The sequence below is a fragment of the Panicum virgatum genome, chromosome 6K (genome assembly GCF_016808335.1).
Source record: "Panicum virgatum strain AP13 chromosome 6K, P.virgatum_v5, whole genome shotgun sequence".
Lineage (NCBI taxonomy): Eukaryota > Viridiplantae > Streptophyta > Magnoliopsida > Poales > Poaceae > Panicum > Panicum virgatum.
Window position 1 is genome coordinate 26105686 of NC_053141.1, and position 11841 is coordinate 26117526.

Genomic DNA, 11841 nt, shown 5'->3' on the forward strand with positions numbered 1-11841 from the left:
ATTGTGCTTGAAATGGAATGGGAAGATCCAGGTGGGATTGCTTGTCGCACTGATCAAGCTTTCGGGATGGCTCACTTTGCACTTGTGAGAACTCGGGCAAGGCTGTGCATGACTAAAACGAGTACCTTAAGTTTCTGATTGCCTTTGGCATAGGCTTGGTCTCGTTGCTAAGTAAAGCATGACAAGCTTTCAACCCCTGGCACTAAATTGCTTGATGTAATGAGATTGCAAAATCAATGTTTACAACATGCTTTGGATGTTTTTGGCTCACCTGTATGAGTTTGATTAGCACTGACTTTCATTCCCTACTTGCTAGTGCTAGATCAAGGGTGATGCTTTTATTTCTCCTAAACTGGAACTTGCCTAGCTCTAGACTGATTTGATATACCCTGTTGAGCTAGATGCAGGTCTTGTTTATGGATGCACACGTGCTTGTGACTAGTTGTTGCTCATATCCTTGTATCTCTGAATGCTTTCACTTACACCTCCTAAATTGCATTCATTGCATAGCATATGTCCAGGGGGAGTCTCAGTTTCAGGGGGAGTTTTAGGTCTAAGCCTTGATGTGTGCATGTGCCAACAAGGGAGAGAAGTTAGTGATCGAACAAAAACTTATTGTGCACAGGGCTTTGAGAGTGCATACATGTGGTGAGAGTTGCATTGGTAAGGGGGAAATACATTTCAGTGGGAGTTTCTGCTTTATTTAGCTCCTGGTTTTCCCTCCGCTTCTGGCATGACTGTGTCGAGCCCTGCCTCTGTCTTTGAGATGTAATGCTTGTGTTTGATCGATTGCGTCAAGCCGTTGCCCTTGTCTTAGGGAATCAATCTTCGCTTGGTCAAGTGACTTGTTCTTGCTTCTTTCGAGTTTTTGTCACTTGTTCAAGTTCTCTCTTGATTCTTTGTTCTTCACTGTTTTTGTTTCAATCTTGGTTCGTTTGTGGTGTGTTGACAATGCACTCATCAAGGGGGAGATTGAGGAATGTTGAGTACTCTATCCTGCTTGTGATGAGTGAACTGTCAACCGTGCGGTGTGATCGTGCGCTTGGTCTTTGGATTGCAGGTACACGGGCGTCAAGTGTCGACGGAGAGCTGCCGTGGAGGTGCTGTGGCCGATGGACCGTGCGGTGGACGGCGGTGAAGGGCAGCCAGGACCGGAGCTCATGCCGGGCGGTAGCTGTGGCGTCCACTCCTGGATCGAGGGCGCAAGCGACGACGGAAGGCGGGTTTCTTGTTTTGCGCCACAAAACCAAGCAGGCGGACGGCGGTAGAAGATGCCAAGTCGTGGAGGCACGGGCGTCGGTCTTGGGACTGACGGAGGCGACGGGCGTCAATGGTGTCTAGGGCCTCGCTGCGGGCGAGGAGGTGACGGGCGTCGGGCGGCGTCTAGGGCCGTCAGAAGCCCGAGGCGGGAACGGCATCTAGGGCCACGGCGTGGAGGCGGGAATCTTCCCGCGCGTGGAGTTTTGACGGTTTTCTCAAAACCGACCACCTACCCGGGTTTCGTGGACCCCCCCCCAAACCGCGAACCGGATCTTCATCGACATGGTGGCATCGCGGAGAAGGCTTCGAGTCGAAGAAAGAAACTTCGCCGTCGGATGAGATCGTGTACATATTTCCGATTTTGCCCCTACGAGCGTTTTAGTGTCTAGTTTGAGTCAAGGGTATTTTGGACCCCTGCGTGGGCACCTTAAATACCTCTCACCCCTCTCTTCTCTCTGGCGGGCCTGGCACACAGAAGAACAGATGACCACGTCCCTCTCCCAGGCGCCCTTCTCCTCACGTTGCTTCTCTCCCCTCCTCTCTGTTCTTCCTTCTCTTCTCTAGGATTAGGATTTTGGAGATGGATTTTGGAGATTGATCTGGAAAGGAGGCCCAATCCTCCTTGTGCCCTCTGGGTTTTTGGATTCATTTCAATCTCATACGATTTGTGCTTTGGCTTGATTGAAATTCGATTTTCCTTTGTCGATTCTTAAACTCAAGGTGACGGGTTGTTTCTTGATGATTTTGTGACTCCTTGGGGTGTTCCTAATCCATCTTGCCTAGCCCCAAAACCCTCGGATTCACGAGCTCCTTCGAATTGAAGTTTTGGCATTCTTGAGAAAACCCCAATCTTGCTTAGGATTTCGTCGATTTCTCTCAAACCATGGAGTAATACGTCGATTCCTTCCGTGGAAGTGTTCACAAGTCCCTTGTGATCATGCTTGCAAAATTTGGTGAGATTTGGACTTGATTTGGCCACTCGATCATCGAGTTTTTGGAAGAACGCGAGCTGAAAAACATTTCTGGACATAGTTCTTCCGAGCACCGGTTAAACCGACGCTTGTGCTCATTGGCGTCGGTTCAACCGGTGAGTAGGTTTTCCTGCGTTAGGGTTTTCTGCTGTCCGCAAATTGCACCAGTGCATTGCTCTTGAAGAGCATCGGTTTAACCGATGTATATTGACCAGCGATCCCACGAGTGTGGTTTTACGTGTTTAACTGGCGTATTGATTTGTCTCAACGTCGGTTCATCCGGTGCTCTGTTGAATTCGATTTGCTATCTCTCTGGACAACTGCACCGGCGCTTTGGATTTGTGACCGTCGGTTTAACCGGTGCTTAGAAGTTCATTTCGAGCTCTCTCTGGACAACTGCACTGACGTTTAAATCGATTTTGTCGGATCATCCGGTGTGTAACACCGGTTGAACCGACGCTGTTCAAACCCATCCGTCGGATCAACCGGTGCACACTTTTTCTCTGCTGCCGGCTCTGCTCATCGGTTGAACCGACGCTGTTCAAATCTGTGCGTCGGATCAACCGGTGAGTTATACCGTGCTGTTTTTGCGCTGTTTCCTCGCGTATGCTTCTGCGTTACTTCTCGCTTGTTCCTAGGGCTGTTTTGCATTAGTGTAGCTCCTCTATAGCTCCTCTACACTTCACCTAGGACTTGAGGGTTGAGTGCGAACTTGAGATCTTCCACCGAGCTTTCGATTGCAAGAATTCTGAATCGGCTCCCATTCACCCCCCTCTGGTCGCCATTTCGGTCCCTCAAGACGATAGGTATCCTCAGTTATAATTTCATCACCGTATAAATCAATGAAGGGCTTTTCTCATTTTCCCCATTGTATGACAAGGTTCCCAAATTAAGTGTTGATAGAACTATAACATAGCAATTGAATGTCGCATTATCACCGGTGATTTTTGAAGGGTGATAAGTTTAGTGTTTGCCTTAAAGAAAACAAGAATACAGAGGTGTAAGAAACATGATGGCAATATGGTGCCAAACATCGGTAGGTAGAGTTTCAAAACAAATACAATCCAACAGTGACAAAAGAGAACACCAAAATCTATTGAATGTTGATTGCCAATAGCCAGTAGTTATGTGCTTACTTTTGACTATCAACTAAGGCTATTTTCCCCTGAACCTGAAGACATCAACCAAATCAACTAAGAAAAAATAGCATCGTGGTACATGAATGGGGTATCTCAAGCTATGCTCCATATTCAAAAGCCAATTGTTTGACCATTCTGCATCATGTGCACCCGTCCTGATGTGCACCAACGGTGGTCATCCATCCCCATCAATTCACAGGTTTCCACGGTTCTCTGCTCTCTCTCTGAGTAAGAAATGGTAAAATTTGATCTAATATGTAAGAGAATTGTGCATCTTTGTATTAAGATAGGAAAAGAGTCTTTAGAACGCGCTAGAGCGCACCCCTTGCACTTTACAACGCATCTTTGTATTAAAAAAATGGTAATAAATTACAGAATTCAACTCCTAGATACTACTCAATGAACTGCATGTGACAAAAATTACCATAATCATCATCAAATTATGGTGCAAATTTCAGTAGGATAACTGCAAGCGACAGAATTAGATCTGGTTCAAATGACGCTATCACTTAACGGAGATTCAATGAACTGCATTAAGGGACAGAAGAGATCCCTCTGTGGCAAGTCAAATACTCTGCTCACAATAACCACTGATGTTTTGTTAGCCCCTGTAAAATGATTTTTCCTTTCAACAGTAATTATTTGCCAAGGAGGAGAGGGTCAAAGTTGGCAAGCTCGGAAGGCACACCAAAAAAAGGAGGGGGAAGCAAACAAAAGGGAAGGCTCCACGCTTATGAAAACGTCAGTCAGTTGGACCGAGTACAATAAAAAGGTCAGCAAGAAGCCTTATTCCAGGCACCAGTACGACGGCATTGGCATCGCAGCTTCGCTTCTCACCTTCTTCCTCCTCCCAACTCGGAAAGCTTTTCCTTCTTCCCTCGCGGCGCAGCCTTTTTCTGCGAGAAGCGAAGCTCTCGCTTAGCAGTTCTGGTCCAGGCAGGGAGGAGCTAACGTTGATGAGGGGAAGACAGCAGCTCCTCTTGCTGCTCTTCGTCTTGAATGCCGCCGGATCCAGAATCGCTTCCGCGGACACCAACCCGCAAGATGGTAAGCTTTCTTTTTCGGCAATTCTTGCGGGAACACAAAAAAAAACTTTGGTCTATGGTCGTCGTAGCACAGAAAGTTTGAGGGGTTTTTTTTTTGCCTTTTTTTGTGTCAGCGGAAGCAAAATTTGTTGATTTTAATCTTTTAAAGGTTGTCTAGTTACTTAATAGACTTCGGAGTTCGATTTTGGTTGCATTTTATTTGTGGTCAGCGCCTCAGCTGGACTAGAGGTTGGAAATTTTGAGGTGTGATTTTCTGATTAAGTTGTTTGGATCAGTTTTACAATTTGTTTTGATGAGACGACGGGTGAAATGGCAAAAAAAGGTAACAAAACGATTTCTATACTACTATTCTGAAGAGTAGGGGTGCAAATTCACGGCACCTCCAACCCCTTTTAGTTCAAATATTTATAAAATAGAACCCCATTTTGAAGAAGCAGTATAAACCCCATTTTGAAGAAGTAGTACAAATATTTAAACTAAAGATGATTGGACGTGCACCTAAGAATCACCAATTTACACCCCTAGTTTCCTAGTGTCTAAATTCATCTGGTTTATAAGTTCACCCCTTGTGTGTTTTGTCCTCAGCTCATTCGTGTCTATTAAAATTTGTTTCGATTCATATGCTCGAATATGGCTGGTTTGATTCTTGTAGTCTCACGAGCCAAGAACATAAAACTTTTTGATGGTCCGAGTTTTTGTTAGTGAACAATCATAGGAGATGTTACTAGTGAAGCATCTATAAACAATTTGCATTAGGGCCCAATGGAACCGACTCCAACCTACCAGTGTTGATTCATGCCTGTCACAATATAGGGTACTAATCAAATCAAATGTCCAAAAGTTGGTTGAAAATTTGGTATCTTGCAGCGGCTGCTCTCAGATCTCTGATGAAGAAATGGAAAAATTTGCCTTCTAGCTGGGGGAAGTCCGACGATCCTTGCAGCGCCGGATGGGATGGTATTTTGTGCGATGGAAACGGAAGGGTCACATCACTGTGAGTAGAGCTGATCCCACAGCAATGCTAGTAGCTACTCAGGATCCTGATATTGTTCTCCCTTATCGCACTTCGATGCTGCAGGAATTTATTCGCTATGACCATAAGAGGCACTCTTGGCGATGATATAGGAAACCTGACTGAACTAAGGGTCTTGTGAGTGTTGCCATCATATATCTTTGTCCACTCATAGATGCTGCAGATTCCTCTATGCTTGGACTGTTTTATGATTACACGACCGTGTATGTTACTTCGCTGAATGGCTGTCTGTCTGACTATGCCTGACAGGGATCTGTCCTCAAATCCAGATCTTGGTGGCCCACTGCCTGCTGCTATTGGGAAATTGGTTAAGCTTGAACAACTGTAAGTTGTGACAGTTTCAATTATTTGACAGATTGATTAGTGCTCTACATATGAACATATGTTCTTTTACTCCTTATTAATCCCATCTTCTTTACCTGATAATTTTGCAGAGCATTGATTGGTTGTAGTTTCAGTGGTCCTGTTCCAAGTGAATTAGGCAACCTGTCACAAGTCAAATTTTTGTAAGAATATTGTTCTTCCTGTCAATAGCTGCAAAAACTATTGAAATTGGTCTACTACTATGATACTAATTTTGTTTCTTGGCTTGATGTTGCACAGTGCTCTGAACTCAAATAAATTAACGGGCAGCATCCCGCCCTCGTTAGGAAAGCTTTCCAGTGTCACCTGGCTAGACCTTGCTGACAACCTGCTGACTGGACCACTCCCAAATTCCAAGGACAATGGAACTGGATTGGACCAGCTTCTAGAGGCAGAGCACTTGTCTGTGTCACAAAAAAGATATCAGTTTTGTTGCTCATTCTTTGCAAGCTATCACTCATTAATATGTTTCTTCTGTTCTTTCTAGCCATTTCAATCAAAACAAACTGGAAGGTTTGATCCCGGAATATCTCTTCAACTCCAACATGAAGCTCAAGCACATGTAAGCCCAAAGATTTAGCATTTACTTCATCATTCACTAGGAATTTTCTAATTATTATTTGTTTTGTTCAGACTTTTCGATAATAACAGATTTGTTGGACCGATACCAGCATCTATTGGTGCAATTCCTACACTAGAAGTACTGTAAGTGTTCATAAAACTTGCTCTAAAATTGGTTGGCAACTAATATGTATGCGTGTAGAAAGCTGATTATCTTAATCTATGCCCTGAATACAGTCGTTTAAATAACAACGGTTTCATGGGTCAAGTTCCTTCTCTCAAGAACCTGACTAAGCTCCACGTTGTGTAAGTTGTCCAATTCAGAAAACATAATTGGGACATCTTTGTTGGGCTGCTGGTAACATTTTTTCCTTGAAAACTCCAGAATGCTTTCAAACAACAAACTAAATGGACAAATACCTAATTTGGCCGGAATGAGGTTACTGGAAAATGTGTAAGAATTTGTTTGCAAACTCAAGTCACATTTTGATATGAACCTGCTCTATCGCCATGATTGACGCATGATCATTATCCACAGGGATATGAGCAATAACAGCTTTACGCCTTCTAATATTCCAAGCTGGTTCTCAAATTTGACTGACATAATGACCCTGTAAGTCATGCTGTTCATTCGATACTGTTCTGTGAAGTGGCAGTTTCTGGTGCAATGCATAAGGAATGTCTCACTCTTTGTTGCAGTACAATGCAGTCAGTTGGAATTTCTGGCCAAGTGCCACAGGACCTGTTCAGCTTCCGTAAATTACAGCATATGTAAGGAATTTCATGAAAATTCTAAAACCTTTCTACCATGTGTACTTTATCAAAATTTATTGACCTGTCGAATATCTACAGAATACTGAGTGATAATCAACTGAATGGGACACTGGACATGGGCAGTAACGTTACTGAGGGACTAGATCTTGTCGATATCCAAAATAACAAAGTCACATCAGTTATAGTGTACGACAGCTTCAAAGGACAATTTCTCAAGTGTGTATCACTGCCCATTTCGATTTTTTGTTTCCTTACAATAAGCGCATTTCTTTCTTGCCAAACTTCTGCTTTCTCTGAAGCTTTCTTGCTTCTTTGTTATCTTCAGGCTACAAGGGAACCCACTCTGCAACAATTCTCTTTTGTCGGACACAACGCCGTGCACAGGACTACAAACTGAAGCTCCTAGACAACCCCCTATAGTTGAAGTCCAGTGTGCCTATCCTTTCATGGAGACTATTGTCTTCAGAGCTCCTTCCTTCGGTGATGTTGTCCAGTACCTTCCTGAACTGCAGAACAATCTCACGGGTAAATTGAACAGCTGTACCCCAAACCAGATAAGCTTGGCCCACTCCTACGATGGTTTATACCTAAATGTGGAGATCAAGGCATGCCCAGTAAACCAGAAGAGGTTCACCTACTCCCAAGTATTAAACTGCTTCAACCTGACCCGTCAGAATTACAAACCACCAGAATTATACGGGCCTTACTATGCAACAGCGGGTCATTACCCGTTCCACGACAAAGGTAACTGGTTCAATTTTTTTGCGTTGTTTCTGAAGCCACAAAACGTAGATGGCTGAACATTGATTCTTCTGTGACAGCTTCTCGAGCGGTGTTGATTGGCATTGTAACTGGATCTGTTCTCCTGGTAGTGGGACTTATGCTGGTTGGTTTTTACGCTGTGCGACAAAAGAAGAGGGCTCAAGTGCTTGTCTCCATCAACAATCCTTTCGGTAATGCACTCTCTTGAAAGGTTTCGCTCGATATTTTAAGCCATCATCTAATGTTGCTTTGTTATTAATGTCCCTGGTCAAATATTCAGCATCATGGGGATCAATGGGAGAAGATATTGGTGAAGCACCCAAACTGAAAAGTGCTAGATTTTTCACATTGGAAGAACTCAAGTTGTGCACCAATGATTTCCGAGAAATCAACGCTATTGGAGCAGGGGGCTATGGAAGGGTAAATAAACAATTTTTCTTCAACCTGGAGGTGCAGAATGTTTTTCTTGTTTCTAGTACATATTTACAATTTTTTTTAATTGCAATGTAACAGGTGTACCGAGGAAAACTTCCAGATGGGCAGTTAGTAGCAATCAAGAGATCCATGGAAGGGTCCATGCAGGGTGGCCTTGAGTTCAAGACAGAAATAGAACTCCTTTCAAGAGTCCATCACAAGAACTTGGTTGCACTGGTTGGTTTCTGCTTTGAGAAGGGCGAAAAGATGCTTGTTTACGAGTTCATATCCAATGGAACACTAAGCGAGGCCCTATATGGTAACTTTTTCCATCTCATTTTATTAGTTATACTTGGTTACAGAAGGTGTGCATATTGTTGATTAACTGTAAAAATCATGAAGTAAAAATATCAGGCTACAATTTCTGTGAACCATATGTGATCTCCTGAACTGATCCCAACTGGTCGCTCCAGGTATGAAAGGGATACAATTGGACTGGAGTAGGAGGCTCAAGATAGCTCTGGATTCAGCAAGAGGGCTAGCTTACCTTCATGACCACGCCAATCCTCCAATTATTCACAGGGATGTGAAGTCCACCAACATCCTCCTTGATGAGAAGATGACTGCAAAGGTTGCAGATTTTGGCCTGTCGTTGCTGGTATCAGACAGTGAGGAAGGCCAACTCTGCACAAATGTCAAGGGAACACTGGTAAGCTTGCACATTGTGTCTCTGTTTTGAGGAAAAAAAAAAAATCTCTTGTATATGGCATACATGACATGCTTGTCAGTTCGTTAGAGAAAATAATACCCACCAGTCACCACTTAAAACTCTTTATGAAACTGCAGGGCTACCTGGACCCTGAGTACTACATAACGCAGCAGCTCACAGCGAAGAGTGATGTCTACAGCTTTGGTGTGGTGCTGTTAGAGCTCATAATGTCCAAGCCACCTATACACGACAACAAGTACATCGTCCGCGAGGTGAAGATGGCACTTGACATGGAGGATCGCACGCACTGCGGGCTCAAGGATGTGATGGACCCAATCCTTGCAAAAACGGGGGATCTCCTTGGCTTTCCACGGTTCCTAAAACTGGCACTGCAATGTGTCGAGGAGGTGGGAACGGGCCGGCCCTCAATGAACACCATTGTGAGGGAGATTGAGGGGATAATGCAGGACTACGGGCTCATACCAGGCTCCATGTCGATGAGCTCTTCATTCAGCATTGAGTCAAGAACAATGAAGGTCGGGCCTAAGCTCCCGTACTCTAGTGCTTCGACATCAACCTCGATGTTTGATATGGACAGCAGGGTCTTTGAATACAGTGCGGTATTTCCTTCTTCTCATGGGAGCTTGAAGCCATGAAGCCCTATATGTATAGGATGGAAAGCTTGATAGTTCACCTGGTTATAGGAGATGTGCAAAAGTTCGAGTGTATATTGTTCATAGCTTTCAGTAGGCCTGTACAGAATTCATAAAGTTGACTATTCTTTTTGCCTTGGAAGAAAACGTACATATATATCTGTTGTTCTGAGAAATTGAGATCTCTATAGCATGTAACTTCGATCTGCCTGTCAAGGATAAGTCGTCGCTGTCTTTATGAAATGAGTGTATATTGTTCATAGCTTTCAGTAGGCCTGTACAGAATTCATAAAGTTGACTATTCTTTTTGCCTTGGAAAGAAAACGTACATATATATCTGTTGTTCTGTGGAATTGAGATCTCTATAACATGTAACTTCGATCTGCCTGTCAAGGATAAGTCGTTGTTGTCTTTATGAAATTATTTGTGTATTTTAAGGTATTACATAGAACATTGAGTATCTGAGTATCTCCATCAATCATACTTTATATAGCCTAGAGAACAGTGTAAACCAAATTTTATCATAATGAAACCAATCTCTTCTCCCTCGTAGATGCTCAGCCAATGTTGTTATGCGGTCTCCAGCGTTCATGGTACAGCCGATTCTAGTATTCTTTATCACTTATCTCTTGAAACATATGAAGTATGCATGTTGCATTTAGAGGAGGGAGAAACAATTGTCACTTGCAAGATACAAAGACACAATTCAAGCGGATTTATGCTGTAGTTCTGAATACCCATTTATTTATTATGACCATAAGATACACAACATATTTATCTTACATCCAGACTGCATTGGTATATGCAGGCTTTGAGCATCCATAAGCAAACACACATTACATCAGGGTATCGTCACAATAGTTTGTTACCGGTGCGACTAGAATGGACGTTGTCCAGGAATATTGCCCGCCGGTGTATAGTTGCAGGTGATGAAGATACCACCGTTGTCACACTTGACACGCGCGCAGCCGATGGCCTTGGTGTTGCGCCAAACCACCTGCGTGTAGTGCCCGCACATCAGCTCCTCCGGGCGCCCTTTCATGCACGTACCAGTAGCACTGTCATAGTCTTGCTTTTCATTCACCCACATTTGCACGGCTGCAGCCACCGTCATGTCGCTGCCAGGGGAGCCCACGGCAATATTTTCACCGTAGCCAAACTTGTCACGCTCAGCCTGGTCCGAGTGCTGAAGGCTGCAGTCACCGGCGCGTCTTGCCGCGTAGGCCCGTGCGAACGCTGCAACGCTCTCATCCCAGACCACATCTTCAACACCCACCTCACGGCGGGCGTCGTTGTGGAGGGAAAGGAACTCCTGCTCTTGCGCCGTGTTCTGAGCCATGGAGGCCATAGCCATGTAGAACACAAGGACAAAGGCTACTACTGCCCTCTTGGTTGTCGCCATACGGGCCGCTAGCTTAATTTGCAGTGGATCAGTCGCAAATTCTAGTGAGACGTGTGGGTTCTTGATTGTGTGCCGTTGTGTTGTGTGTGTCTAACTGATGATGAGGTGCCTATTTATAGCCGATGGCGGCGTCCAATAACAGGAGGATTTAGAACATGGTACCCTTTGGTTTTGCATATGTTATTACCAAGTGTCTGTACCAAATGCATAGGTTAATTTTTTTAATAAAACAAGTATGCGTGCAGCAGTTGTGCCAAAGTCCAATGCACGTGCGAGGTTGGAGAAAACTAAGGAATGGGTCTTGCGTTGATGCACTGGACCACTTTCTTGAAAAGATTGGCTACCAGGAACTGGTCACGGTCCATATGTATTTGCAGGCACGCACAAGTGTGGATCCACACATTACGCTTTTGCCTTGTTCTACACTTTTACAATGAAAAAGGTTGAATCAACTTGATTGTTTTTTATCTTAGCGAAATAGAAAATCAATGATCAATTTGAGTTGCAATTTAAAAAAATTGTTCAAGTTAATAGAGACTAAATACATGAAACATAGAACTGACGATTTCTTGATATTTTTATAAACTTGGCATATGCATCAATTCATAAGTTACATGTTAACCTTTCAAAGCTAGTTTATAGATAACCAAGATGACCTTCTTGTTTGAGGATGCCCTGCAGACCTTTTTCATTCGTATATATGTTTGGTGATCCATTTTCATTCGGCGGCGCGACTAACAACTAAAACGCTTGG

The 11841-nt window shown here is 43.9% G+C and overlaps 2 protein-coding genes across 2 annotated transcripts; one reads left to right on the forward strand and one right to left on the reverse strand.

Annotated features, from left to right (window-relative positions):
- The first annotated feature begins 4123 nt into the window (after positions 1–4123).
- Positions 4124–10022, forward strand: LOC120712114 (leucine-rich repeat receptor protein kinase HPCA1-like). The gene is made up of 19 exons (XM_039997835.1): positions 4124–4417; positions 5284–5410; positions 5495–5566; positions 5699–5773; positions 5884–5955; positions 6053–6214; positions 6300–6374; positions 6446–6517; positions 6611–6679; positions 6759–6827; positions 6912–6986; positions 7073–7144; positions 7226–7363; positions 7473–7891; positions 7969–8100; positions 8190–8329; positions 8423–8642; positions 8797–9032; positions 9170–10022. Exons 1-19 carry the CDS (start codon positions 4327–4329, stop codon positions 9686–9688), a joined length of 2835 nt encoding a protein of 944 aa, XP_039853769.1. The 5' UTR covers positions 4124–4326; the 3' UTR covers positions 9689–10022.
- A 380-nt stretch (positions 10023–10402) lies between these two features.
- On the reverse strand, positions 10403–11168 carry LOC120639142 (pathogenesis-related protein PR-1 type-like). Its single transcript, XM_039915170.1, has one exon. It carries the CDS (start codon positions 11085–11087, stop codon positions 10563–10565), a length of 525 nt encoding a protein of 174 aa, XP_039771104.1. The 5' UTR covers positions 11088–11168; the 3' UTR covers positions 10403–10562.
- Between the last annotated feature and the right edge of the window lie 673 nt (positions 11169–11841).

Bases quoted from the DNA above. Each gene is read 5' to 3' on its own strand.
- LOC120712114 (XM_039997835.1), top strand. From the start codon at position 4,327: ATGAGGGGAAGACAGCAGCTCCTCTTGCTGCTCTTCGTCTTGAATGCC. The intron at 6,828-6,911 runs GTAAGAATTTGT...CATTATCCACAG, and splicing joins ATGAGGTTACTGGAAAATGT to GGATATGAGCAATAACAGCT. The intron at 6,987-7,072 runs GTAAGTCATGCT...TCTTTGTTGCAG, and splicing joins TTGACTGACATAATGACCCT to TACAATGCAGTCAGTTGGAA.
- LOC120639142 (XM_039915170.1), bottom strand. From the start codon at position 11,087: ATGGCGACAACCAAGAGGGCAGTAGTAGCCTTTGTCCTTGTGTTCTAC.